Genomic DNA, 23,930 nt, shown 5'->3' with positions numbered 1-23,930 from the left:
ACTTCTGGAATTATCTAATGCAGCAGGTTCCTGGGCCCAGTTCCTAGAGACCGCATGCTGCCCCCGCTGCTTCCGGCATGGCCCATAGCCTGCAGCGATGGGGTCACATGTGGAGAAATGGGTCCTACTGGTCTACCTGCAAACCACTGACAGGGTTTTGGTTTTTCTGGCGTTTCTCAGGTGAGTCCTTGGAAGGCTACCATATAGTCCTTCCCTGCTCACAGTCTTGGTCCTATTCCATTTCCTGTCTTCTAGGTGCGGCTCACATTGGCCACTGATAAACACTTGTGAACTGGTAACGACCTGCTAGGAGTCAGTGTTCTCCATCTGCTGTCTGCCCGTTTGCTCCCCGCTGCTCCTGTCCCTGATGGCAGTGTGGGTAAGCTCAAAGGCGTGTGGCCTAGTGGATGGGCCTCACAACCCCTGTGTGCTCCCTCAGCCTTCCCCAAGGCCAGCTTCCAATAGCTCTGCAGGAAATGCAGACCACTGGCTTTTCTTGAGTTTTCCATTTAGAGAGGAAGTGAGAACACTTCTTTCAACCTGGGGTGCCCCAGCCACTGGGGAAGGCTTTGAAAATAGAGCCTCACCTGGTCGCTTCAGCTTGGATTCTGGGCACATGTGGATTCAAGGCAGCATTTGGGGAAATAACCAGGTCCCCAGATGACCTGATGACACCCTTGAGAATGAGCCATCGCTATCGCTGGGTAGTTCGAGGTTCCTACCCTGGGTGGTGCTTCAGCATGGGATGAGGGAAGAGCTATGGTTTCACCGTCCTGTGCCCTGCAGAGATTTGCACGTTGGAAGCTGGGCCCTAGCGTGGGGGTTTGGGGAAGTAGTGGAACCTTGAACAGGTGGGGCCCAGTGGGAAGGCCTGGAGCCGACTGAGCTGTGCCTCTTAGAGGTTAAAGTATCCCTTCCTGAGACCAGTTAGTTCACACTAGAGGGTTACCCTAAGATCCGCAACCTGGCCCCACCCAGCTCTACTCCATGGCTGACGATGTGCTCGCTCCCACCGGAGTTCCCAGCAGGACATGACTCTATGCACCTCCCTCACCAGCAGCTCAACCGTCTTCAACTTGCAATCTCCAAAACTGTGAGCTAAATAAACCTTTTTCCTTATGTAGCCTGCCTTGGGTATTTCATTACAGTAATGAAAAGCTGACTAATGCAGAGGGTCTGGGGTTTCTGAACCTATGGTGCCCTCCCCCAACCTAAATACCCTCTGGGCCCAGGGCCAGCCCTCTGAAGTCACCCCCTGGTTAAGGGATGCAGTGAACACAGTCCTGGAGCCTTCTACAGGGAGAGGGGGCAGATGCCAGTATAGTCCAGCGTTTTGGGGAGAAAACGAGTTCTCAGAGAAGTAGAGGAGGGCAGTGTCCTTCGTGGAAAGGCCCCCACACAGCAGGGGGCTGGAGGTCCTCTGGTTATAGGGGTCTCTTTCTTCAGACACCGAACGACTCTGTTGCTTCCAACACTGACATTGGCGCTGTGAACTCCGAGCCCTGCTGGAACTCTGCAGGCAGGGCGCAGCTGCCTCAAAGACAGAAATGTTCCATTTTGTTATTTTTAGAAGTTTCTTCAAAGTGTGAGAATAAGAAGGGAGCGAAAGCTTCTGTTTAATAGCAAATCCACCCCTGTGCCCAACTCTGCCCTGGGGGCCTCAAAGATTTCCTCAGGTTAAAAACAAACAGCCTGCTCTACTCCTTTCCAGAGTTACAATTTTCCTTTAATATAAATAAGGCAGCACGGCACAACAGCCCTTCAGAAGCAGCTGGGGCCTAACGGCTCTGCTCCCGTGGGCTGTAGAGCTGTCTGACCAGAAGGGCAGAGGTATCATTCTGATGAACGTCCCCTCGGAGCGAAGAGGAAACCTAGGGAGACGCCGAGGTCTCAGCTTCGGCAGGTTGGTTCTTGGTTGCTGGGTTTGCTTCAAATGCAGCAGGAGAAGGAAGGAGGGGGAGGGGCACAGGTGGCAATAAATAAGGAAATGTCCCCCAGAGGACCCGAGGGACAGTAGATGAGAGCCTGGGAGGGGCAGGCCATTCCTGCCACCAGGAGGCTTCCGCAGGACCGACACCCTGACCGCAGCCGGGCTCCCGCCTGACCCACCCCCGGCGGTGCACAGCCCATCTTCCGGGCCCTTCTGACGCAGGCGCGTGCCTGGCATAGGGGAGAAACTCCTTCCTTCAGGTCGAGCTGCTCTGCTGTCCCGGGGTACACAGCCTCACCCCTTGTTCTCCCTCCTCCCGCCCTGCGCAAGGGTCCCCAGGTGGTGCTCAGGGGAAACCCCAGAGGCCAGTGCAGCCCACGTGGAGAAGAGGCCTGGAGAGGAGCCTCAGGCTCTGGGCCTGCCGAGGTCTCAGCCCACGCTGGCTTCTTCAGGTCCAGGCCATCTGTGCAGTGGGCAAGGCCCAAGAGGAAGGGGAAGACCTGCAGTGAGCAGGTCCCTGAAAGTGAGGGATGGGTGCAGTGGCTTTGGACCAGCGAGCTGGTTTCCCAGCAGTTCTTGCTTCCAAGCCCGGCCTTCCCTCGGACAGGGACACTGACGACAGCTCAGGAATGGCAGTCGGTCCTCAGGTGTGGGCTCTACAACCTTTCTAGGACTGAGCTAGACTACAAGCTGAACCTGGGGTCTAGGTACATCCCCGCCCTGCCACCAGTGCCTCCTCCTCTAGATCGGCTTCCACCACCTGCCCACGCCCTCCTCCTATCACGTCGATGGCCAGGGTCCAGCTGTTGAGAGAAGAGAGAAGCATGGGAATGGCACCCAGCACAGGAACCACGGGGCAGGGGAAGGAAGGGTGCCCCTGAGAGGGGTGGCCAGCTTTATACCTCGGCCAGCCTGTACACATTAGCCACGCGGGGCCTCGAATCCACCGGGTCACCTCCCCAAACAGTATGAGAAAGTGACAGCCCCCACTGCTGTGCACCACGGGGTTGAGAGCTGTGAATTCCCACAACGGCCACTGTTTGTGCTTTGGCTGCCGACAGCTGGGGCCGAGGATTTCTGGGACTAGGCCGCTGGGTCTTAACGCAGGGTCCCCGGGAGCAGCATCTTTATAGATCTGAAGCACAGATTAGACCTGGGATGCAAAAGGATTACACCCAAATCAGTGTTCCTGTTCTCTCCAGCTCGGTGTCCACAGGGTGCTCTACCACTGTCATGGCCATGTGTGGTGACCCAAAAACGCTCTGTGAAGGACCAGGCCTCTAGCCCACGTCAGCTTCACCCACAGAGCCCACCACCAGGGAAGCCAGCCCACGTCCAGTGGGAGTCCCTCGCCTCTACCCTGCAGGCCCTGGCTTCCTGCAGGCTGAACCTCCACGCCTGTGTCTTCCCAGAAAGGAGCTGCAGAGCCCAGTGGGGCGGACGTGCAGGATGCCCTCCTTCCCGGCCTCAGATCCCACTGATCTAGGAGAGGACAGCTTTGGGGGGCGGGCTGGCATGGTCAGAGGGGACATGGAGGGAGTACTCTTGGATGAGGGTCGGGGCGTTCTTAAGCATCTCATAGAAGGAGTCCATCGTCTTCCGGTAGAGACTTCGCTGCAGGACAAAGGGCCGGAAGAGGTTGAGCGGCTCGGCCCCTCGCACCGCCTCGGGAAGCCCCATGGCCTCGGACACCTTGCGGTTGCCCACGAAGAAGTGAAGGAGCTTCTTCTCGAGCAGGCTCTTCTCCAGGAAGTGGAGCAGCTCGTGCAGGCGCACGTCCAGCTGCTCAGCCTTCCAGTCGGCAGGCTGCCGCAAGAGCAGGAGGTGCAGCAGGGCTGTCTTCAGGTGGTAGCGGCCCAGCCCACTGGGGCCCGTCAGGCGGCGCTGCTTGGAGAGCAGGAAGGAGGCGATCTGCAAGCAGCTGAGGTGGCAGGCGCCCTCTGGCAGCGCCTTGGTTGTCACCCTGAGGAAGTGCCGCTCATAGACAGCAAAGGACAGGAGCCAGTCGGTGCTGGAGGCTGGGCCGCCCCCAGCGGGCTCCCTGGAGAGGTGGGACACAAAGTACAGGTCTGAGTCTCCGCACTGGATCACAGGCATCAGGTTGAAGGGCATGCACTTCCCCGAGCGGAACTTGATCTTGAGGGACCCTGGCGAGTCCAGCTCACCAAAGGCCAGGTCAAACTCATACTTGCGGGCAATACGGTGCCAGGCTCGGGTGAGGGCCGTCTGGAACCACTTCATGACCTGCATGGCATCTAGGTACGGGGACTCTCGGGCACACAGCAGGTCCTCCACCTCACAGCTGGGTGGCGCCCCCGGGCTCCGGCCGTGGAGGAGACACAGCAGATCTTCCCCAAGCTTGGTCTTGTCGCAGGCACAGTCCGGCGCATCCCCCACAGCCAGGCCCACCTTGATCTGGCCGTAGCCCTGGCGGTCCAGGGGTGCAGGGTGGCTGCAGCACCAGAGCTCCGGGTGGAAGCAGTAGGGCTCGGGGGGCGTGAAGGGCACGAAGAGGCGGCACTGCAGCGGCCGGTCCGCCTGCCAGTTCTCGTACATGCTGTCCACGCCGATGAAGTCCTCCACCTCCATGTCCGTGTCCCGGTTGCAGAGGCTGCGCAGGGCTTCCAGCAGGTCATCCACGAAGCCTTCCACGAACTCCCTGGTACGGGCGGCATCAACTGTGGCAGCCCTAATGCAGCGGTCATAAAAGCGGCTGAGCGTGGCCTTATTGGGCAGGGCAAGGCCCCGCAGGGGGGCACCTCCAAGCCCGGGCAGCTCATCCTCATCCCCGCCCGGGCACTCAGGCAAGGGCGTATCTTGGTGGTCCTGCCGCCACACTTCGATGATGAGGAAGAGGATCATGCAGAGAGTGCTCCAGAGATCCCAGGCGGCATGGGCCTCCTGCTGCTGCTGCTGCTGCCCCTCTTCTGCCACCTGCTCCAGGGCCTCCTTGGCTGCCAGCTGGGCCACCTCCTCCTCCAGGCGAAGCTGTTCCAGCTGCAGCTTCTCCTGGTGGGCCTGCATCTTGCGGATGATCTCCTCCTCATCCTCGGGGACGGTGGTGTTCTCCCTCGGCAACAACAGGGGATGGTTGATGATGGCCGTCACCACCACCAGACACACCCGGAAGAGCGCCATGGTCACGGCCATAGCCTTCCTGCAACAGAGAGACTGCAGGTCACACCATACTCCCCTCAACTCTCCCTGAGCCCCTGCACCAGCCTCGGCCTGCGGAGCCTATGACTGTCTTGGTTTCTCCTACCTGGCCCCCAGCTGCCCCTACAACCACCTTGTGTCCAGGTCTGACCAGAGGAAGAACCCAAGGCCTACACCTGTGATGGGCACCTCAGGCGGTCTGCCAGGGCACTCCTCTTGCTGGTGGCAGGGCCCTGTGGGTCCTAGGGACTAACCCTTTCCTCCCCCATCCCTATGGCTCAGGTGTGGATAAACCTCACACCTAGCTCCAGGATGAGCGCGTAATGCAGGCTCCAGACAATCAGCGCGATCCACACAGGCACCCCCAGCTCCAGCCAGAGATTGGTGCTGTGACGAACATATGACCTAACCCGACCAACAAAAGGCAGACAGGACTCGCTGGGACCACAGGAGAGATGACGGGTGTACCCTGATGCTTGGGCTGCTGGGTGACAGGATTACACCACAGTGCTGGTGGTTCCCCAGCCGTTGGGGAGGAGGGCCTTCCTGAGGACAACTGCACAGAGGAATGCAGACCTTGGACCCAGCTGTGCAGGAAGCCATTATTTCTGGGCTTTAACAGCCACATGAGTCCATAAAGAAACTTTTTTTTTTTAAAAGCCAGTTACAGTTGTTTTTCTATCATGCAAAATCAAAATAGCCCTGGATAAACACGGTCTTCCGCCCCCAGTGAATGCCAGCGAGTAGCTGTGTCTTCCTTCAATGCGGTGAAGAACCAGGGGCTCCAAAGCTCGCCCTGACACCAAATAGCTGTGTGTTTGGGCATCTTAAACCCCTCTCAGAGACCAAGCTTCCTGACCCAAGAGGAAAGTGATGATGTCCTGTTTCCCTGGTAGGACATCACACTTCAAATGTGATTAATTGTGAGAGAACGTGCTCCATCCCCCCAGGACAAATGGCTCTTTAGGCCTCAAGTGCCTTGTGGAAGGGCTACCTTTACAGTTCAAATTGTGACTCGTGGGCCATGGGCTACAGCAGCTCCTGGGAACCTGTCAGAAACACAGAATCTCAGCTCAGCTCTAGACCTGCTCAATCAGAATCTGCATTTTACCACCACCCACAAAATACGGAAGTATGGTGTTACAGTACCGTATCCTCCCACTCCCTTCCACGGTTCTGCTGTCACAGGTTTCATCTACTCATAGCAAACTGTGGTCGGAAAATAGTAAACAGAAATTTCCAGAAATAAACAGTTTATGTTTTACGCTGCACTCATTCTGAGTAATGTGTTGAAATCTCATGCTGTCCCACTCTTTCCTGAACCATGCATTTCCCCGGAATGTCCACTTGGTACAGGCTGCCCTCCCATGAGTCCTCATCAGATTGACCATCACTGTACCACAGCACTTGTGGGCAAGTAACCCTGACTTTACTTAACAATGGCCCCACAGTGCAAGAGCACTAATGCTGGCAGTGTAGATCTGCCGAAATGCAGCGGTGAAGTACTTCCTCTCAGGGAAAAGATCAAAGTTCTGAACTTAAAGGAGCTCATAGGCTGTCTTGGTTACTTTTCTCTCATTGCTGAGACAAAATACTTGGCGCCCAAAATTAAGGAAGGAAAGGTTTATTTAGCTCACAGTCTGTGGAGGTTTCAGTCCATACTCGGCTGGCTCCGAGGCAGAGTGGCACATGGCAGAGGGCAACCCTTCATGGCAGCGGTATATAGCAAAAGCAGCAAGAGCAAAATGGAGCAGTAGTGGCAAGCAGCCTCTTTCTCTCCCTTACATATGCAAACTAACCGCTCCAGGGCAGTGTAGCACTCACAACCAGGAATCAAAACTCTAAAAGCCCACCCCGTGACTGCATGTGGCTTTGGGGAAGACACCCAGACACAAACCGTAACATAGGTCAAGGCTACGAAGATCTATAGTAGGGATGAATCTTCAGTCCCTGAAACTGTGATGAAGGAAAAAGAAATTCACACTGGTTTTGCTATCACACCTTAAATGGCTAAAGTTATGGCTGGCACGGTGTGTGATAAACAGAGGCTAAGATGGAAAAAACATTAAATTTGTATATGCATATAGGAAAAACACTATATGCAGGATGTAATACTATCTGTGGTTTCAAGCATGGGGTGGGTGGTCTTGGAAGTATTCCCCTCAGATAAGGGGACACTTCATATAAACCTACATTATACCTTCTCTTCCCCCTAGAACCTTGGGGATTTACAATCTACTTTTCCCACACTTGCCCTTCCTGCCTGGAACCTCAGTAAAAAGAGCAAATAACTTAATGCCAATCAGGGAGGTCTTGAAGATTGTTGTAGAACAACAAAGAGAACACAGAGGGCTTTCCCCAACGCCCACCCAACACTGGCCAAGAGGAGCTTCTGGTTAGCTTCATTCTCTTTGGTTTGAGCCCCCGACCCCTGATTCACAAGAGGAAATACTTGTCCTGATGGTGTCTAGGAGAGGGGATTTGTCAACAGTAAGGATGCTTCAGGAGGTTGTCCCCAGCACAGACAAGATGAGGGCTCCCTGAGCGGGCTTCCGGCCAGCTGCTTCTGGGATGTGACTCAGATGGCTCCACCCCACACACAGCTGGCCAAGCAGGATCTAGGAGGCAGGGGAGGGAGGCCCGGCTCCGGCGGAGTCCAAGTGGAGACAAGTTCAGGCTCAGAGGGGATGGAGTGCTGAAGCACTCCGGAGTTCACATGGGGCAGGAAGCAGTGACAGGAGAAAGCCGAGGAAGTCAGTCTGGGAGGGGCCTGAGGAACGCGCACAGGAATGGGCAGCCAGCCAGCCTGTGGTGCTCGAGCCAGAGAGCGGCGTGCTGGATAACTGCGGAAACAGGTGAGCCGTGGCTCACGGAAGGTCTTGCCACAGCCGTTCATGGCAAAACCACAAGGCCGGCTGATGAGCCCAGACCGACTTTAAAGGTGTGGAGCACCTACAGTAGAGTGTCACAGTTGGAAGGTTGGGAAGAGTCAGGTTCTTCAGGACCCTGTGCCACTGCAGTCACCTTCAGGTAGAACAAGCCTCGACCAAACACAGCGACAGCCTTGGCAAGTCACCACCCACGAGGGAGTTGGTTTCCATGCCAACTCGTGGGACAAAGCCACTGATGGAGGGAATGGTGCTACCTCCCAGCTCTGGACTTGGAGGTCCTACTCTTTTCTACCCAGCAGCTTGCATTATGCTACTGGCACCTCTACACGATTGCTGCTGGAGGTGGTGGGCTCTTGGGGCCTCCTCGTACCAGGGCAAACAAGGTCAGAACGCCGAACCAAGGAGCTAAGAGGATGGACTTGGAGGAGACAGACTAAGTTAGAGCCCAGCATGTGCGCCAGATGGATGTGACCTTGGACAATCATCCAAGCCCTCCGAACTTCAGCGTCTTCATCTCTCAAATGCGAAGAATAATACCTGCTGTTGTAAAGCTCGAACAACATAATGAATAGGAAGCTCTTAGTGAAACACTTGCCCCGGAGCGAGGTTTCTTATAAAAGGATTGCTGTGATGCAATGCGAATACACAGCTGACCCTACCTGCAGGGCACTGCCATAGGAGGCTCTGGCAGGACGCAGACAGCCCCTCTCCCTCCACTCTCAAAGGCAGGACTGCAAACACTTGCCAGAACACTGGGGAAACAGCGCAGTGAAGCGGAAGCACCTTGAACTTGGCCGTGTCCCCTGCCGCAGGCCGCAGGCCGCAGGCCGCAGGCCGCAGGCGAACGGCTCAGCCTCAGGACTCCCACGCTTCACCGTGAGAAAGGAGTCAGAAGAGCGCCTCCTCACAGGGAGGCAGGCAAGGCCAGATCGCGCATCCAGTGCCCCAGCAAAATACCTGGCACAGCGCAGGCACCCCAGAAGTACCCACTCCTCTCCCCCGGGCCTCCACAGTCCTGTTTTCCCACCAGCCCTGCCCATGTCCCAGGGCGTGGGGCATCACACACTCCAAAGTGCTCCGAAAGCACAAAACGCACCTCTGTTCTCACCGTTCCTTGGCACAGAGCCCCCCCCACCCTGCCCCGCAGCGAAGGGGCAGCCCTGAGAGCCTGGCACCCTCCTGCAGGTGGGGAGTTGCCGCTGACTCACCTCACTTAAACCACCGTCTCCTTCCCAGGGATTGTATTCCAGACGTCACTGGCTCCTTGCTCCACCCTGCCCTGGCTGGCTCTGAACGCAGCCCCTGTGACTGGGCAGGGGCCTCTGCTCCCTTCTCTTCCCAATCCCAACACAAGCCTGGAGGCCCGGCCGGGGTCAGAAGGCCGAGGCCTGATGTTCTGACATCTGGAGTCCTTGGGGCTGAGACAGGTAGCTGGGAGCCCCTCACAAGCCAGGGACACTCCTCATGTATACTCCTCGCAAATGCGTGTGTGTAAACACTGCCTCCCCAGGGGCCCATGCCCCCCTTCCAAGGATGCCTCCCACGGCCGCACCCCAAAGATGGCATCTACAAGAGGCTGTCCCACACCACGCCCTGTGACCCTGGCTGGTGAATTCAGCTCTGAGAATAACCTGGGTCATCTGGCGGGCTTTCGTCCGCCTGGCAGGAAGTTGACAGGAAGCCCCTGGATTCCTCTCCACCCCCGCTCACCCACAGAGAGGGTGGCTCCAGTCGTTCACAGCTAAACTTCGTCTGGCAAAGGGCCAGGTCACAGTGTGGCAGGGGCTGGGGGAGACGGTGGCCTCTGAGTGCCGGGCCAGAAGGCCGTAGGTGGTGGCCTGTGCCTAACCAGCCAACACCGAGGCTGGCCGGAAACCCAGGACTCCAGAGGAGAAAACCCAGGTAGCTCTTTACTGGGTCCCCAGAGGACTCCCCACAACAGCTTCACCCAACAGATACCACTAAGAGCTGCTTAGCAGCCATAACTTCCACGGCTGAAGTCCTCCCAAGGACATGCTGGTGTTCCCACAACGAGCACCATCACCTTCCAAGAAGGGGGCGCAGTCCGTTTCACAGATGAGCTAACGAACACCCAGGGAACAGGGCCATTTCCTAGCCACATGACTAGAGAAGTCCGAGCCGGGCTGAAATCCAGGCATTCTGTCTGCCTCTGCCTGCAAAGCCAAGGTGTTCTGCAGGGTGCAGCAGCAACAGAGCCCCGGAACTGGTGGGTGCTCCAGAGGCCTCTGTGATGGGCGTGGCAGGACCCTCCCCACCAGTAATAACCATGGTGTGTGTGTGTGTGTGTGTGTGTGTGTGTGAGAGAGAGAGAGAGAGAGAGAGAGAGAGAGAGAGAGAGAGAGGGAGAGAGGGAGAGAGAGAGGGAGAGAGAGAGGCTCTCCACGAGCCTGTCCAGCCCCACGACCTGTTTGCCCCACCCCTTCTGCCCTATCACCAGCCAACTCCCCCCTGGGCCACAGGGGTGCCCAGGACCCATTTCTCAGTGGCCCCATATCCTCCCTGGGACAGTGACTCCAAAAGTGCTTGTGGTTAGAAACTGTACATTCTCAGGTGCAACCCAGGCCAGCAGGTCAGAAATGTCCAGGTAGACTCCCCCGGGTGGTTGCAGGCCTGCTCATGTCTGAAGACCACCCGTCCCCAGGCAGCTTCCCAGGCCAGGCATCCCGGGCTAGGAGGAAGTAGGGCCAGCAGCCCATCCTGGGGCCCACCCACGGCTTGCCCCAGCTCAGCCAGTCTGATGTGGCTCTGCTAACTACAATAGCAGAAGCAGCCCTGCCCAGTGTCACCTTCAGGGCCAAAAGGAGCAGCTAATCATTTCCTTTTTGAACTGGAAGAAAGGAGATGGCTGGCACGAGGGGCACCTTTGAGCCCAGGCCTGGGGGGCTGACTTGGGCCCCTCTCCCCCTGTCTCGGTGATAAGAACAGATACTACTCTTGACCTCAGCCAAAGGCCAAGAAGCGATCCCACTGTCTAGGTTCTGGGTTTTACAGGGAAGAGTCAAGACAGACCCACTCTGTCCTGAGTCTGGGTCGAACCCTTCCACGTGCCTGGTCTTGTGCTGGAGTTTCCCACCCCTCCTAATGAGGCACATAGTTGTTTGGGGGAAAATAAAGCCGGATCAGGAAAGACTTATGTGCTGAATTCATCTAAGCCCTCTTTAAGGAGGAAGCTGAATCTGAAGAGGCAATGTGCCTGACCCAGGCGCATGTACCAGGCGGGCAGTGAGAGGCGAGGAGTGCGGACGACGCAGGCAGCCCGCCAGGCACGCGGTAACGTGCGCCGCACGTGCTCGCCCCTGCACAGAATTCTCAGAGCATCAGCTGTTGTGTTATCTACACAGAGACTGAGTCAGGTAGGTCCCCAGCTAGCCTCTCTCACTGCACGACTATGTCAACAGCACCTCAGCTGGGTCTGCCACTTCCTCCTGCTCTCCCTCCACCCCCGCAGGAGGCTGGCGGGAACAGAGTGAGCCCTGCTGCCTCTCGCTGCCCAAGGCATCTCCTGGCACCAGCGGCGCCCATCCAATCGTCCAGGGTGGTTGTCCCCCCAGCGTCCCTGGCCTCGGAGAAGGATTGTGAGAAAGGCGGGGCTGAGTGCCGAGCCCGGGTCTGGCCTGAGCCTCCGTCTGGGGGTCGGCAATCTGAGCCCTGCTGAGGTTCTCCTCCACAGCCCAGCCCACACCCCCATGGGGATCCAGCCAGCTTCCTGGCCAAATCCAACGCCACCGCTGCAGAAGCCAGCTCCTACCTTCTGTCCAGCCCACAGGCCCCCCGTGTCTCAGTGAGGGCCACTGTAGCACGAAGTCCGGAGGAGGTGGCGGGGCGACAGGGTGCTGGCAGTGACCTGACCCCACCAGCTCCCTCCCTGCCGCCTAACTCTGGACAGTGATGAGCCAGCAGGCACCAGGGCTGAACAGCAATTCCAAGGGCAGCACTTGGCAGGATGGTGCCATCCCCTCCAGGGGAGGCCTGGCAGGGCCCGAGAGCCACCACGCCTGGGAGTGGGGCCTCTCTTCACCTGCACCCCGTGTGGGGACAGGGCGCACACCTGTGGGGGCTGACAGAAGAGGAAGTGAGAAAAAAGGAAGGAAGAGGACGGACGAACGTATCCGAGACGGGAGGTAAGAAGGGCACGGCTCCGGGCCCTCTCTTCTCGGCCTCCTGCAGCGGCCCCCATCTGGCCCCAGCCACCCCCCCATGGGCTTTTCCTGCTCCCTTTCCGGTCATGCTCCCTGGTGTCACAGGTTGTGAAACCGAGTGCCTTAGCGGCCCAGCCCCCAGGGCAAACAGCCCAGGCTGTGCCGCATAGCTGAGAGTGGACAGTGACCTTGGCCCCAGGGACAGCTACCACATCACACATCTTTGTACCCAGCATGGCAAGATCTTTCCCGCGAAGAGAAGCCAGTAATCTGGGTTTTAACAAAATCCTCCGATTTTCAAGTGTGAGCTGCTATTTCAAATTCTTTAAAGATCACGTGAGCCCGGTAGGATGTACCAATGGGTCACCAGAGCCTGAGGCCCCTCACCTGCACTGCCGACTTCCTGTTCCTTGCCCGGCCAGTCCCCACCCTCTGGAGGTGCCACCCCAGGTCGTGCCTACCCTGACTCTCCTCCTTCCTGTCCCATCAGCCTGACCTTCCTCCCCAGGTCCAGGCCCAGGCCCAGGCCCAGGCCCAGGCCTGACTCTACCCCAGGGCCCTGTAAGAGGCCGCAGCGGCCAAACTAGAAGGAATAATCCCCACAGCGTGTGAGGGCTGGGTCTGTGCCAGGCCTGTGTGGGGCTGTCCGTCTCCTCCCTCTCCACGACTCCCCCAGGGCCTGGAGGCAAAGAGGAGGCTCTGTGCTCAGTGGCTGTATGCTGAGGAGTGTGTGGTGTTACAGCGTGGTCTGGGGTCCCATGGACAGGGGAACCAGGGTCCCCTGGTCTCCCAAAGCTAGGGGAGACCTCAGAATGACCAGGTGGGACCGTGGGCTCAGGAGGACCCAAAGGGCAAGACTGGATCCTGGTCATGGTGACAGAGAGACAGAGGAGAGGAAACCCCACTCCATATGACCATCCAGGCCAAGTACCAGCGAGCCAAGGGGACAGTACCACCCCTCCGCCATGGGTGTGGACACTGGCTAGACTCATAGGAAGTGCCCAGTCATGCCACGAAAAGCCTGCTGGGAGCAGGCAGGGATGCCAACCACCTCCTCTGGACCAGAGTCATGCGGGTGACCGGGCAGGTGAGGCACAGGAAGGACAGCATCCTGGATTCTGAGGGGAGAGCATATCCTCCCCGTCCCATGCCTGTCAGCTTATGCATGCCCTGTGGAGAACCAAGGATGGAGGAGGGAAGGAAGCCATCCAACTCCCCAGACGGACAGCATCCCTCCGTCCAGGTGCCCTGGACAGAGCAGAGATCAGCGTCTCGGGACAGGCAGAGTGGGGATGGCGTCTGCAGCTTTGTCACTGGGACAGGAGAAAGGAGAGAGAACAGCAAGAGTAAACAGAGATGGAGACAGGGCGGGGCTCCCCACAACCTCTGAATCCCGGCCCACACCCCTTTCCCTCCTCTGCCACCCCCAGCACCTCCATCCCGCAGTCACTGTGAGTGCCAGCCCTCAAAAGACGCGTCACTGCGCTAACACCCAGACCCGTGCAGGTGACCGTGTGCGGGAGAGGGTCTTTGCAGATGTGTTTAGATTAAGGATCCAGAGGTGAAATGACCCCAGATTCCCCAGATAGGCCCCAAATCCAATGACAAGCATCCTCATGAAGAGAGAGAGGACAGGACAGAGAGGAAACGATGCGGTGGATGGGACGGAAGGGGTGCCAGCTCAGCCAAGAGGCATGTGGAGCTGGGGGCAGCAGGGCAGGATCCCCCAGAGCAGCGATGGCAAACCTTTCAGAGCTTCCACTAATGCAAGTGGCGCACTGTGGCACGTGTGCCATCGGTTCCCCACAAATGCTCTAGAGCTGCAGAGGGAGCGGCTCCGCTGGGACTTGGTTCTGGCAGCCCAGGAGCCGGAGGCAGCCTCAGTGCACGTGCAGGCTTCTCTTCAGCCAGCAACGCCCTTTCCCTTTTGCCGGGAACCTCCAGTCTCCCAGCCACCTCCGGTCTAGCCTTTGTCCACGTGAGACAGGGCTTTCACAACTGGCCAGCAGGAGCCTTGAACCACTTCCTCTTAGCTCCCCTAACTCCAGCTCCCCCGCCCCACATTCTCCACATCTACGAATTCTGGCTTCCACGCAACATAGGTCAAAGCTTTGTATGTTGTTCAGGGCCTGGCCCGCGGCCTCCGGGGCCCTGGCGCTGCCTCTCCGCCTGGCCCAGCTCCTTCAGGTCATCGACTGTGGCTCGACCACGTTTGGGTCTTGCATCTCAGTGCGCCAGAACCCTGCCCACTGCCCCCACAGCAAGCTCAACCCAGGGACCCCCGCCAAGGAAGCTTACGGCTTCCCCACGCGGAGACAAACCCTTCCTCTGGAAAGGGACAGTAGGGGGAGGCAGACTCGCTCATTAAGGTTCTGAGTGAGGTGAACTGCTGGGGCCTGGAAGGAGTGAGGCCTCTCCTCGCATGTGCTGCGGGCACTCCCCCCTCGTTAGCATGATGACCTAGGGGGGACAGGGGCCAACAGCCCCATCACACAGGCAGGGGCACAAGGCTTGGGCAGTCATGGAACGGGCCATCTTCTGGGCCCAGTCCCAGTCCCAGTCCCCTGCCTCAGTGCTCCTCCTACCTGCCCATCAGTAACTGCCGCACAGCCATGAACACGCATGTGCAGGGAGGAGGACTTTCCTGCAGCAAGCTGCCAAAGAAGGGCCTCCCCAGCCCCAGATTCACTCCTTGCGCTTTCTTTTTCAGCGTCGGAGACCAAACCCAAGGCCTTGCGCATACTGGGCAAGTGCTCCACCAGAGCTATACCCCGCCCCCTCCGATGTCTACGTGTGCAATCCTAGGTACTAGAGAGCCACAGACACGCCACACACTAACCACTCCCCAGTCACACACTGGCTTGCCTGGGGCTAGAATTGCTCGGGGTACAACTTCCCCCTCTCCTGTGGGCCCCATCTTACGCACTAGGTGCTAGGGCAGGGGAAACCTCTTAAGACCCTCCTGGAGTGGAGGGGGACGTCCTGGGGCAGGGCTCTCACAGCGAGTCCCCTTCCCCTGCCTCTACCGCCTGAGTTCTGTATACTGCACCTCCCAGCACAGCAGGGCTCTGGCAGAACCACACCTCTCAGTGGGGCAGGCGGGGCTGGCTGCAGGGCTGTGGGGGGAGAGCTGGCTGCAGCTGCAATGAAACTGCCGGAGGAGGCGGGCGGTGGGAGCAGGCTCCCACCAAGGGAACCAGGGAGCAACGCAAAGGGAAACAAGGCCCTCCTCGGTGACTCCCTGCCCCCCACGTCCCCCTTCTACAGACGAACTGGGGATGGATGGAATTCAAGGAACTGCCAAGGCCCAGCAGCCACTTTCCTTCCCATCTCTGGATGGGAACAAAGGCCAGCTCAGCACAGCCGGCAGGTAGACTCCAGGGCATGGGGAACGACGGGCCCCGGGACATCTCCCCGGACACAAATCGGCAGCTCCCCCCAGCCCCCAGCCTCCCTGCCCACCGTCTCTTTCCGGCATCCTGTCAGAGCAAACCCCAGCCTGTTCTTCCCACTGCTGGCTGGCTTGGTCCCTGAGGCTGAGGCGGTACCTGACGCAATGCCTGGGCCCCAGCTGGGCAGGGAGGGGAGAAGGGTGGAGAGGAAGGGACGCTAGGGACGCTCCCTCTACACACACACACACACACACACACACACACACACACACACACACTGCCTGTGAAGATCCAAACCCCTTTCATCTTAATAAAGGGGAACAGGAAGACAAAAGCAAGAAGGAGGCCAACCCTGCTGTAAAAAAATTCGGAGCTGTGGTTGGCTTCCTGGCCGGCACTCAACCCCGCCTGCCGCAGGACGTGGGCTGAGCAGGGCTGGTGCTCACCCTCCCACACCTGTTCATCAGAGCAAGCCAGTTCTCTTCTCCGGAGAGGCGAGCAGAGGGCTTAAGACGTAAGGCTTGAACAGTTAGCAAAACTGCTCCTGGAATTGTCTGACACAGAATTATCTGTGCTACACAGTCACACCCCTCGTGAATTACGCAAAACAAAACAAGGATAATGACTTACACCCACATCCATTTCCAGCCGGGGGGAGTGCTAACAAGTGATGCATGTGCTTTGCCCAGGCCGTGCCTGGCACACGGTAAGTGTCCAAGTAATGCTGGACGAACTCATACTCTGGACATGGGAGTCGGACTGGGGAGGTCTGAGAGTGGGCAGTGAGCAGACATAGATAACATCCAGTTCACGCGTTTACTCCTGCCCTAAGGCCACTCAGAAAGAAATAGCCCCAAAGCCCTGCAGCTAAGAAGAGCTTAACCCAGGCAGAGGCTTTGAGTAGACGGTTAAGGAGACGAACTGGAGTGACCGTGCATGGGTTTGCGTCCAGGCCCTAGCACTTGCTGCGATGGCAGCCCTTTGCGCAGGTCAGCGAGGAGACGCAGCCACATGCTGTGCTGTTGCTGGCACTGGTCTCTCCCTCTGATCCGTGCAATCATTCTGCTTACAACTTAAGGACTCCTTTGGGAAAGGTGACCAACATCCCTGCAGCTCCACTGGAAGCCTGGGGACAATGACTAGGTGACCAAGGGAGCTCAGCTACAACCTCTCTCCCTCCAGTCGGCCAGCATCACCGACAGCGCCTCCAGTAGACTCTGAGGAGCTGCGAAGTAAATGAACGGGCGGACGAATGAACGAATGCAGCCCACAGGTCCCTGAAACGCTCCTGGCTGTACCGAGAGACGATAATTTAGCTGAAATACAGGCATGAAAAAAGGAGAAATGCCCAGTGAACTTACAGTCACCCTGAGCAAGAGATTCTGTGAACGGAGCCAGGCTGTTGGTGGGAGGCAGGGGCTGGCTGTGCGGGTGACAGGAAGGGGGCCTGCACACGTGGCTGAGTGGCATCGGGACGGAACTACCACGGATAAACTCAGGGCTTTTGCAGCGTGGCACACAGGGTGGGGCCCAGGCAGCCCTGGCCCTACTCCCCTCCAGCCCGGGCTGCTGCAGACTTGCCTTTTCTAGAACAAAGTCCCACAGACAAAGGACCCTTTCATGGGCTTCAGGCAGTCCCTGGCTGCAGCTAAGGCTACAGAAACGGGCTGAGAGCAGTATGTCAGGAGAGCGCGGTTCTGCACCAACCACCAGGGCCAAAATGACGCCAACACCTCCCTCTGGGTTTGGAGCAGGCTGGTAGGAGACTCCTACACACTGCATGCAATAGTGGCCCGCGGCAGCTTTGCAGCCAGCCCCTTGTCCCTAGCACTGAGTGATCTACTATGCTACCCACCTGGAAGGGAGCCTCTTGATAATCAGGGCTTTGTGCTTCTTGCCGAGGGACTCCCACCTCAGCATGCCACAGTGCTGAGAATTATCTGGGACCCTTTGTTACTGTCCCCATTAAACAGACAAGAAAACTGAGCCCTGTCTGCTTACACCACAGTATGCCGGCCACAGCAGGAGGACCCCGGGGCTCAGGCCCGGAACTGGTGACCCAGGGATTGCCTTGCTAGCTTCTTGCCTTTGATATTCAAAATTCACCCAGTGGTTTTTTTTGTTTCTTTTGCTGGTACTGGGTATTGAACTCAGGGCCTTTTGTATACCAGGCAAGTACTCCACTTCTGAGCTACTGTTACAGGCAGCCGAGTTAGACAGAAATATTATAGGCAGTCAGACAGGGCCAGGCCCTCGAAGGAGCCAGTAGGAAAGACAAGATACCTGGCAAATGGAGATGTATTTGCTGTGGGCCGGACCTCAAGACAAAGGACTAAACAAATGTACCCACATCCCTCCCTAGGTATGGGCATCAGGGATTGATATTCTAAATAGGTAGCAATCACCTGCAAAAAGCCAGGAAAAGTCAGTAGCCCAACCCCCTACAGGAAAAGCCCCTGTTCTGTACTCATATCTGTTTGCAATGTGACTCGCTTCCCCATTTGATCCCAATTTAATCAATTTTACCTGAGCAATTACACTTGTAATCTTATTGGCTGACCATAGTTTTGTCCCACCTCATGCCCACTTTGTAATTTCCCATTTTCGTCCTATCTTGGACCCGCCTCACCTTGTGGTTTTGCTCTATAAAGTCCGTGGGAAGGGCAAGGTCCTTGACAACCCACTCGGGCCCCTTCTGTCCCTCTCTTGGACAGAAGTTTTCTTTCCCTCAATAAATACATTCTGCTCTTAGGCTTCCTTCACGGTCACTGGGCCATGGTGTCCAGGCAGAGGCCTCGGGTGGCACCCGAGCTCAGGCTCCATGGGAGCAGATGCAGGTCTGACTCTCACCTTTGTTGTTTTCAGCCCTGGGACTCTGGGGAAGTCCCTCTGCCTCTCCGAGCCTGCAAAGCTGGAATAACACCAGCCTCCTAGGGCTGTCTTGAGCAAGGGAATGTAAAGGCCCGAGGACAGGGCTGTGCTCACAGCAGGTGCTCAATGAATAGAGCCACTGAGACTTCTTAGGAGCGCATGACGACTGACTGGAGGACCAGTTCTGTAAATGAGAACAATCCCTAAACAGTCTTCTCTGCTAAAAACACTCCAGTTCTCACTTGTAACTCTGAAAAAGCTACGCTCATACAAATGTTAGGGCAATTATTTTGACCACCAGTGTGCTGGACACAGCGACACCCAGACCAAGCCAAGATGCACAGAGCATCTTGAACCAGGTACCCTCCTGTCCAGAGCCAGGCGGCTGCCATGCTGGAACCCTGTGAAGACAGGCCTCTGGGGCACCGTGCTTTTCACTTCCGAGGTGCTGTCTTCCACCCCTGTACCTTTCGCCCCTTGTGTGGGCTGCTCAGGGATCCTGTCTGAAGGACAGCAGGAGGCATCACTTTAGAAGATGTGGCCACACCAGGCGCGGTGGTGCATGCCAGTAATCCCAGTGTCCAGGGAGGCTGAGGCAGGAGGATGGAAAGTTCAAGGCTGTCCTGGGAAACTAAGCGAGATCCTGTCTCCAAGTAAAAATTATTAGGGCAAAGGCTCTGGGTTCAATCCCCAATATCCCCCCAAAAAGAAAAAAAGTGGCCGAAGCCGTGAGTCACCAAATTAAGAGCATTAGAACTGCAGGATGAGTTCAGCCCTGCGGACAGTCCCGAGTGTCCCGAGTCCCCGCGGTGGAGAACCAGAGCTGCTCTCTTTAACAGCACTCCCCAAATACCAGGTATGTCTCAAACACCTCCACTTCCAGCGTAAGATGCTGGAGACAGATGAGCCCCGTGGCCGCTCTAATGCATGTAGAGCTTCTAGGGAGGCCAAGTTAGATGCCGGGTGAGCTCGGAGATTGCGTTTTTAAGTCCAGCAGGTACTACCTTACCTCTGGGACAACGGATTCCACACATTCCTCTCTATGTATTTGGTCTGAGGCCCTGGTATTTGCTCAGGCAGCGCAGAGCCCCACAGGAAGGAGGTGAGCAGCTCTGCCTCTCACTTTCTTTGGGGTGAGGAAGAGGAAGAGGGAAAGCCAGCCTGCCCTTCCCCACCCCTCCCCTCCTCACAGACACGCTCAGAGAACACCGAGCCTGCCAGGCCGCCACTGTGCTCTGCCCTCAGGTCAGACCCACCACCAACTGACTCCCAGCCCTGACCGCCACACGCGGCCCCCACCCCTCCATCCTCTCCCCAGCCTGGGAAACACACCTGTGCCGGGTAAGCCCTCTGTGGCCCTTCCCTTCCTTTGAATTCCTACCTTACAGTTGGTGTTGGTCAGCCTCCTCCCAGAAGGTGGAGGCGTTGCCTGGGGCAACAGCAATGTCACCTGGGAAGTGCTTCCTGGGTCAGCTTCTGAGATGGAGGAAGAACTCATCAGGGGTCCTAAACCGTTTTGGAGGTCCCTAGAGGGCTTCCAGGTATTCTCGAATGACGCCCTCCTCTCCAGAAGGCCTCCTCGCCCTTCTCTTCTCTCTGGACGCCTGTTACAGGCCATATTTCAAACCAGAGTTCACCAAAAAGACAGGCCAAGCAGCCTTGTCCTCAGCTCTGAACAGATTGCTTGGAGGGACACCAAGGATGTCCTCCGTTTGGACTCAGGACACAGCAGTGGCCTGACGGGTCACTCAGCTGGCAGAATGCAGATCCTCAGCAGACCTTCACATCCTGAAGAGTCAGATGAGGCGGACTGCGGTCAGGGCGAGGAATCATGTTCAGGGCTTTATATACATCAGCCAGTTCAACCCTGCAAGGGCCCTGGGCTGGGGATTTAGCTTAGAGGCAAAAGCGCTTGCCTGGCAAGCGCAAGGTCGTGAGTTCGGTTCCTGGTACCGGAGAAAAACCAAAAAACCCAAAAAAAAACCACAAAAAAACAAAAAAACCTGCAAGGGCCCTACATTGGGTTGTCCCCGTTTCCCTGATGATGAAACCGAGGTTTATGGGTAGTCGAGGCACTTGGGGAGCTACTGAAACCTCCAGTGAAGCAAAGGCAGGACAACTTGCACAGGGCAGATCCCACACCGGTCACACCTTCCTGGCTCTGGGCATGTGTACAGGAGACTCAGGAAAGATGAGCCTTGAGAAGCCCTGCGCAGAGACCACTGAGCCCTTTAAGTCCCAAGAGGCCAGCTGGGCAGGAAGGGGACCGGAGGCAGCCACAGCACACACTGCCCTGGGACTGCTTCACCCCCACGTGCACAGGGGCTGGGCGAGGAGGCGGCCCTCACCCTTCCACTGGGGATGGTGGTCCTCAGGGCTAACTAGGGACCTCCTTTCTTTGCTCCCTGCTGGCTTCCTACTGACCCACCCAGGTACACCTTGATTTGCATACAGCATTTACCCCTGTGGCCAGCAACCACAACCCTGAGACTGCATTTAATTTATGCAAACGCAAATCTGTAGTTAGGAGCTAACGCTTGCAAAGCACTAAGCAAATAAGTAAATAACATGAGAAATGCCAATTAAAAAAAATAAAAAGAGAAACCCTACGGGGCTAACACAACCCTGCCCTTGGGGCACTGGCCAAGGAGATGCAGAGCCAGGTTGACCCAGCCTCTCCTCTACCTGGAGGTAACTGTCCACTGGTGTGTGGGCCACAGCGGTGGACAGATGACCGCACTGCTGGCAACAGGGCCTCCCCACTTCCTTCCTGGCCCTGACCCCAGCTCTGCTAAGCAAAGGCTTTCCATATGGCTCGCCCCACAGGCAGGGAACAAATGACAAGATACATCCGAGTAATGGTCACAGAATTTCCTTGCAAATTAATACGCAAGCATTCTGACGCATACACCCTCTTCTGGAGCTTTTGCAGGGTGATTCAGGAGCCTGAGTCCAAACCACTCTGAAAATGATAGAAATGGGGTTTCTGAGCTGGCACAGCTGGACTGGGACTGGGACTGGGACTGGTGACAGGACCCACTCAGGCGAGCGGCACCCTGTGGGCACCAGCTGCTTTCCCAGGGACTGCTTAACTGCCCCCTGGTGAGAGGCCTGTTGGTGTAAGGTGCCTGTGGATGGGACACTTTAAAATGCTCGGATACCTCACCCGAGACGTTCGTGCAGAAGCTAAGGGCTCACACATTTGGCTCTGTGGAAGGCGGGCAGAGGCATCCTGGGCAGGCTTGGGAAGGGCCTCTGCAGAAGAGCAGGACTTGAGAAGGAAATGCGAGGGCGTGGACGGGATGAGAGGTTTGGAAGGTTAGGACCTTCCTGGTCACTCGATTACCGGGGGGTTACCTGGGGGAGGTACCTTCCTCCTGGCCAGCCTGGTCCCTCGAACCCGCTTCCGCTCCTGGGGGCTGTGCCCAGGTCAGGTCCTGCACTGCTCAGCCCGCAGTGTTGCCTCATCTCACCACACTGTGCCCAGGCGGCACTTACTCGTCAACTCCTTGTCAGGCCCAAACTGGATCTGCCACCTCAAACTGCAGTAATTAAGAAGGAAAGTCATCCGACGCTCGGGTCAGACTTCCCATCCTCCGTCCAGGCTGGGCTGGCCTCTCTTTCCTCCCTTCTCCAGCTGGCTGAGTTTTCCACCCTTGCACTGCCCAGGCTGGGAGCTGGTATGTCCTCCAACAAAGAAAGAAACCAGCCACTGCACTCTCTTCCCATAAGGGTCCCCATCCCAACTCATTTTGAAACTTAACCTGCTTCTTGCTCTATTAATGTTCAGTGACTGGCTAACACTTTACTTCCCCATACCTCAGTTTCCCCATCTGTAAAATGGGGATAACAATAATCCACAGGACACTTGGGAAACTTCAATGAGTTCATACAGCTATAGTGCTTCTCTGGGTAGCAAAGTCTGACAGATGTTAAGCCCTGAATAACCAGAGCTGTTCTGAATGTTAGTATAGATAATGTACCGCTGAAGGGCCCTGTGCGAAGGGAGCGAATCCTGATCACCTGTCTCCTCTCTTTGGTCATGAGGCCCCTATTTGCAGACCGAATACGATGATGTCTTCTTGTTGAGAGGGAGCCCCTCAGGAGCCCTCCATTTCACAGGAGGACTGGAAGGCCAGCAGCAGTGTAGCCCTGGGGCTGTCATGGCTCCTGGCACGCTCGCAGGTGGCTATGTGCTACTCCCCACAGGACAGGAGGCCCTGGTCTCAGCTCCCTGCCTTGGTGCCCTTCCTGAACATCAAAGCCCCAAACACGGGGCTGGAGTCCCACACCCAAAGGAGCCTCCCCCAGGTCATCGCTGAGGGCCAGCTGTCTTGCTGGAGCTCTGTCCTTCGGATTCTTCCAATCAGGGAGTCTGAGGCCAACAGAGAAGCGTGTTTCTTCTCTGGAGTTTCAGTGCGTAGGGCGCCTGCAGGCCACTGCCTCGTGCCCCTCCGCTCCTCACTCCTGGAGCACATGGCTGGTTCTCACTCACAAAACGCACTCTGCGGATCTTCCACCCTCCGCCCAACAAGTTGCTGCCGGCAGTGGTGTCCCTCCACCAGGGGGCACTGAGAGCTGGGGTAGGCCCACCGCTGGCCCAACTCTGCTCCGGGGGCTCCACACAGGGGTAGTCATCACCGTCTCCCTGGGAAACTGCACTCTCTTCATAAAACACCACCGCTCTCTCGACTTCCTCTTTATTAAGCCCCCAGGGTCCTAAGCAGGAAAAACACAAAACCAGCTTCCTCCCAGATGACACCTTCACCCATACGAAGATCACCCGCACACCTCTCCCGAGAGGCACCACAGCAGAGGCGGCAGCTCCTGGGATGATCATATCAGGTTAATCTTCAGGTCTTTGCCTCCTGAAAGCCAGAGCCTTAAACTCTATCTCTGCTGTGTCTCTGAAACTTACTCAGCTAGAGGTGAGAGTGGGTAGAACGACTTCATGGGGACCCACAGGGGTTAAAACTAAGGGCAGAGAGGCCCCGGAGCAGCAGCAAGACACAGTGGATTAGCAAGCAACGAAAGCCACTCGGGCCCCACAGGCTGGAGGCAGGACTCGGGGCAGCGGCGGCAACCGCGCCAGCACCTGCACCCCTTTGCACTGCGGTAGCGGCCAAGCCTCAGCGGTGGGGGCAGCTCCCCCGGGGAGAACGGACTGTAAAAGGAAAGTGCCCCGTCAGATCCGAAAGAGGAACACGAAAACGGGAGGCAAGCCTGGAACCGATTTGATTCCAAAAACCCAGGGCGCTGGACGCTGCCAGTGTGGGGGGTCTTGCGGGGCGAAAGGCTGCCCGAGGCTCGTCCCGAGCCGGTCTAGTGCTTCCCCTCCCGCCCGACGGCACCTTGTTTGCAAAGAGAAGGTGCGTTTTGGGCGGGCGCTCAGCCCGGCGCCCCGGGAGCCCCTCTACCTGCGTGCAGGGAAGGTGGGGCCCCCGGTCGGGCCTGAACGCGGGGTTCGGAGCAGGGGCTGCGGCTTCCGTCACCCACCGGGAAGCCGAGCCCGCGCGGGTGCAGAGGAAGC

General features: G+C 57.3%; 1 protein-coding gene across 12 annotated transcripts in view; it reads right to left on the bottom strand.

Annotated features, from left to right (window-relative positions):
• Window positions 1-1,704: 1,704 nt before the first annotated feature.
• The window catches only part of Itprip (inositol 1,4,5-trisphosphate receptor interacting protein), a 25,088-nt gene continuing 2,862 nt past the window's right edge, over window positions 1,705-23,930 (bottom strand). Inside the window, exons 1-3 of one of the 12 annotated variants that reach the window (XM_013504064.1) lie at window positions 22,424-23,867; window positions 21,771-21,942; window positions 1,705-5,087 (exon numbers count right to left, since the gene is read on the bottom strand). In XM_013504064.1, the coding sequence (XP_013359518.1) occupies window positions 3,413-5,087; window positions 21,771-21,868 (1,773 nt within the window). In that variant the 5' untranslated portion in view covers window positions 21,869-21,942; window positions 22,424-23,867 and the 3' untranslated portion in view covers window positions 1,705-3,412. The other 11 variants (XM_013504063.1, XM_005403777.2, XM_013504067.1 and 8 more) reach the window with 11 other exon arrangements.

Source organism: Chinchilla lanigera, unplaced genomic scaffold (assembly GCF_000276665.1).
Source record: "Chinchilla lanigera isolate Chin_1 unplaced genomic scaffold, ChiLan1.0 scaffold00084, whole genome shotgun sequence".
NCBI classification, from domain to species: Eukaryota; Metazoa; Chordata; class Mammalia; order Rodentia; family Chinchillidae; genus Chinchilla; species Chinchilla lanigera.
Note: the sequence above shows the minus strand (reverse complement) of the source record. Positions and strands in the feature narration are given on the sequence as shown.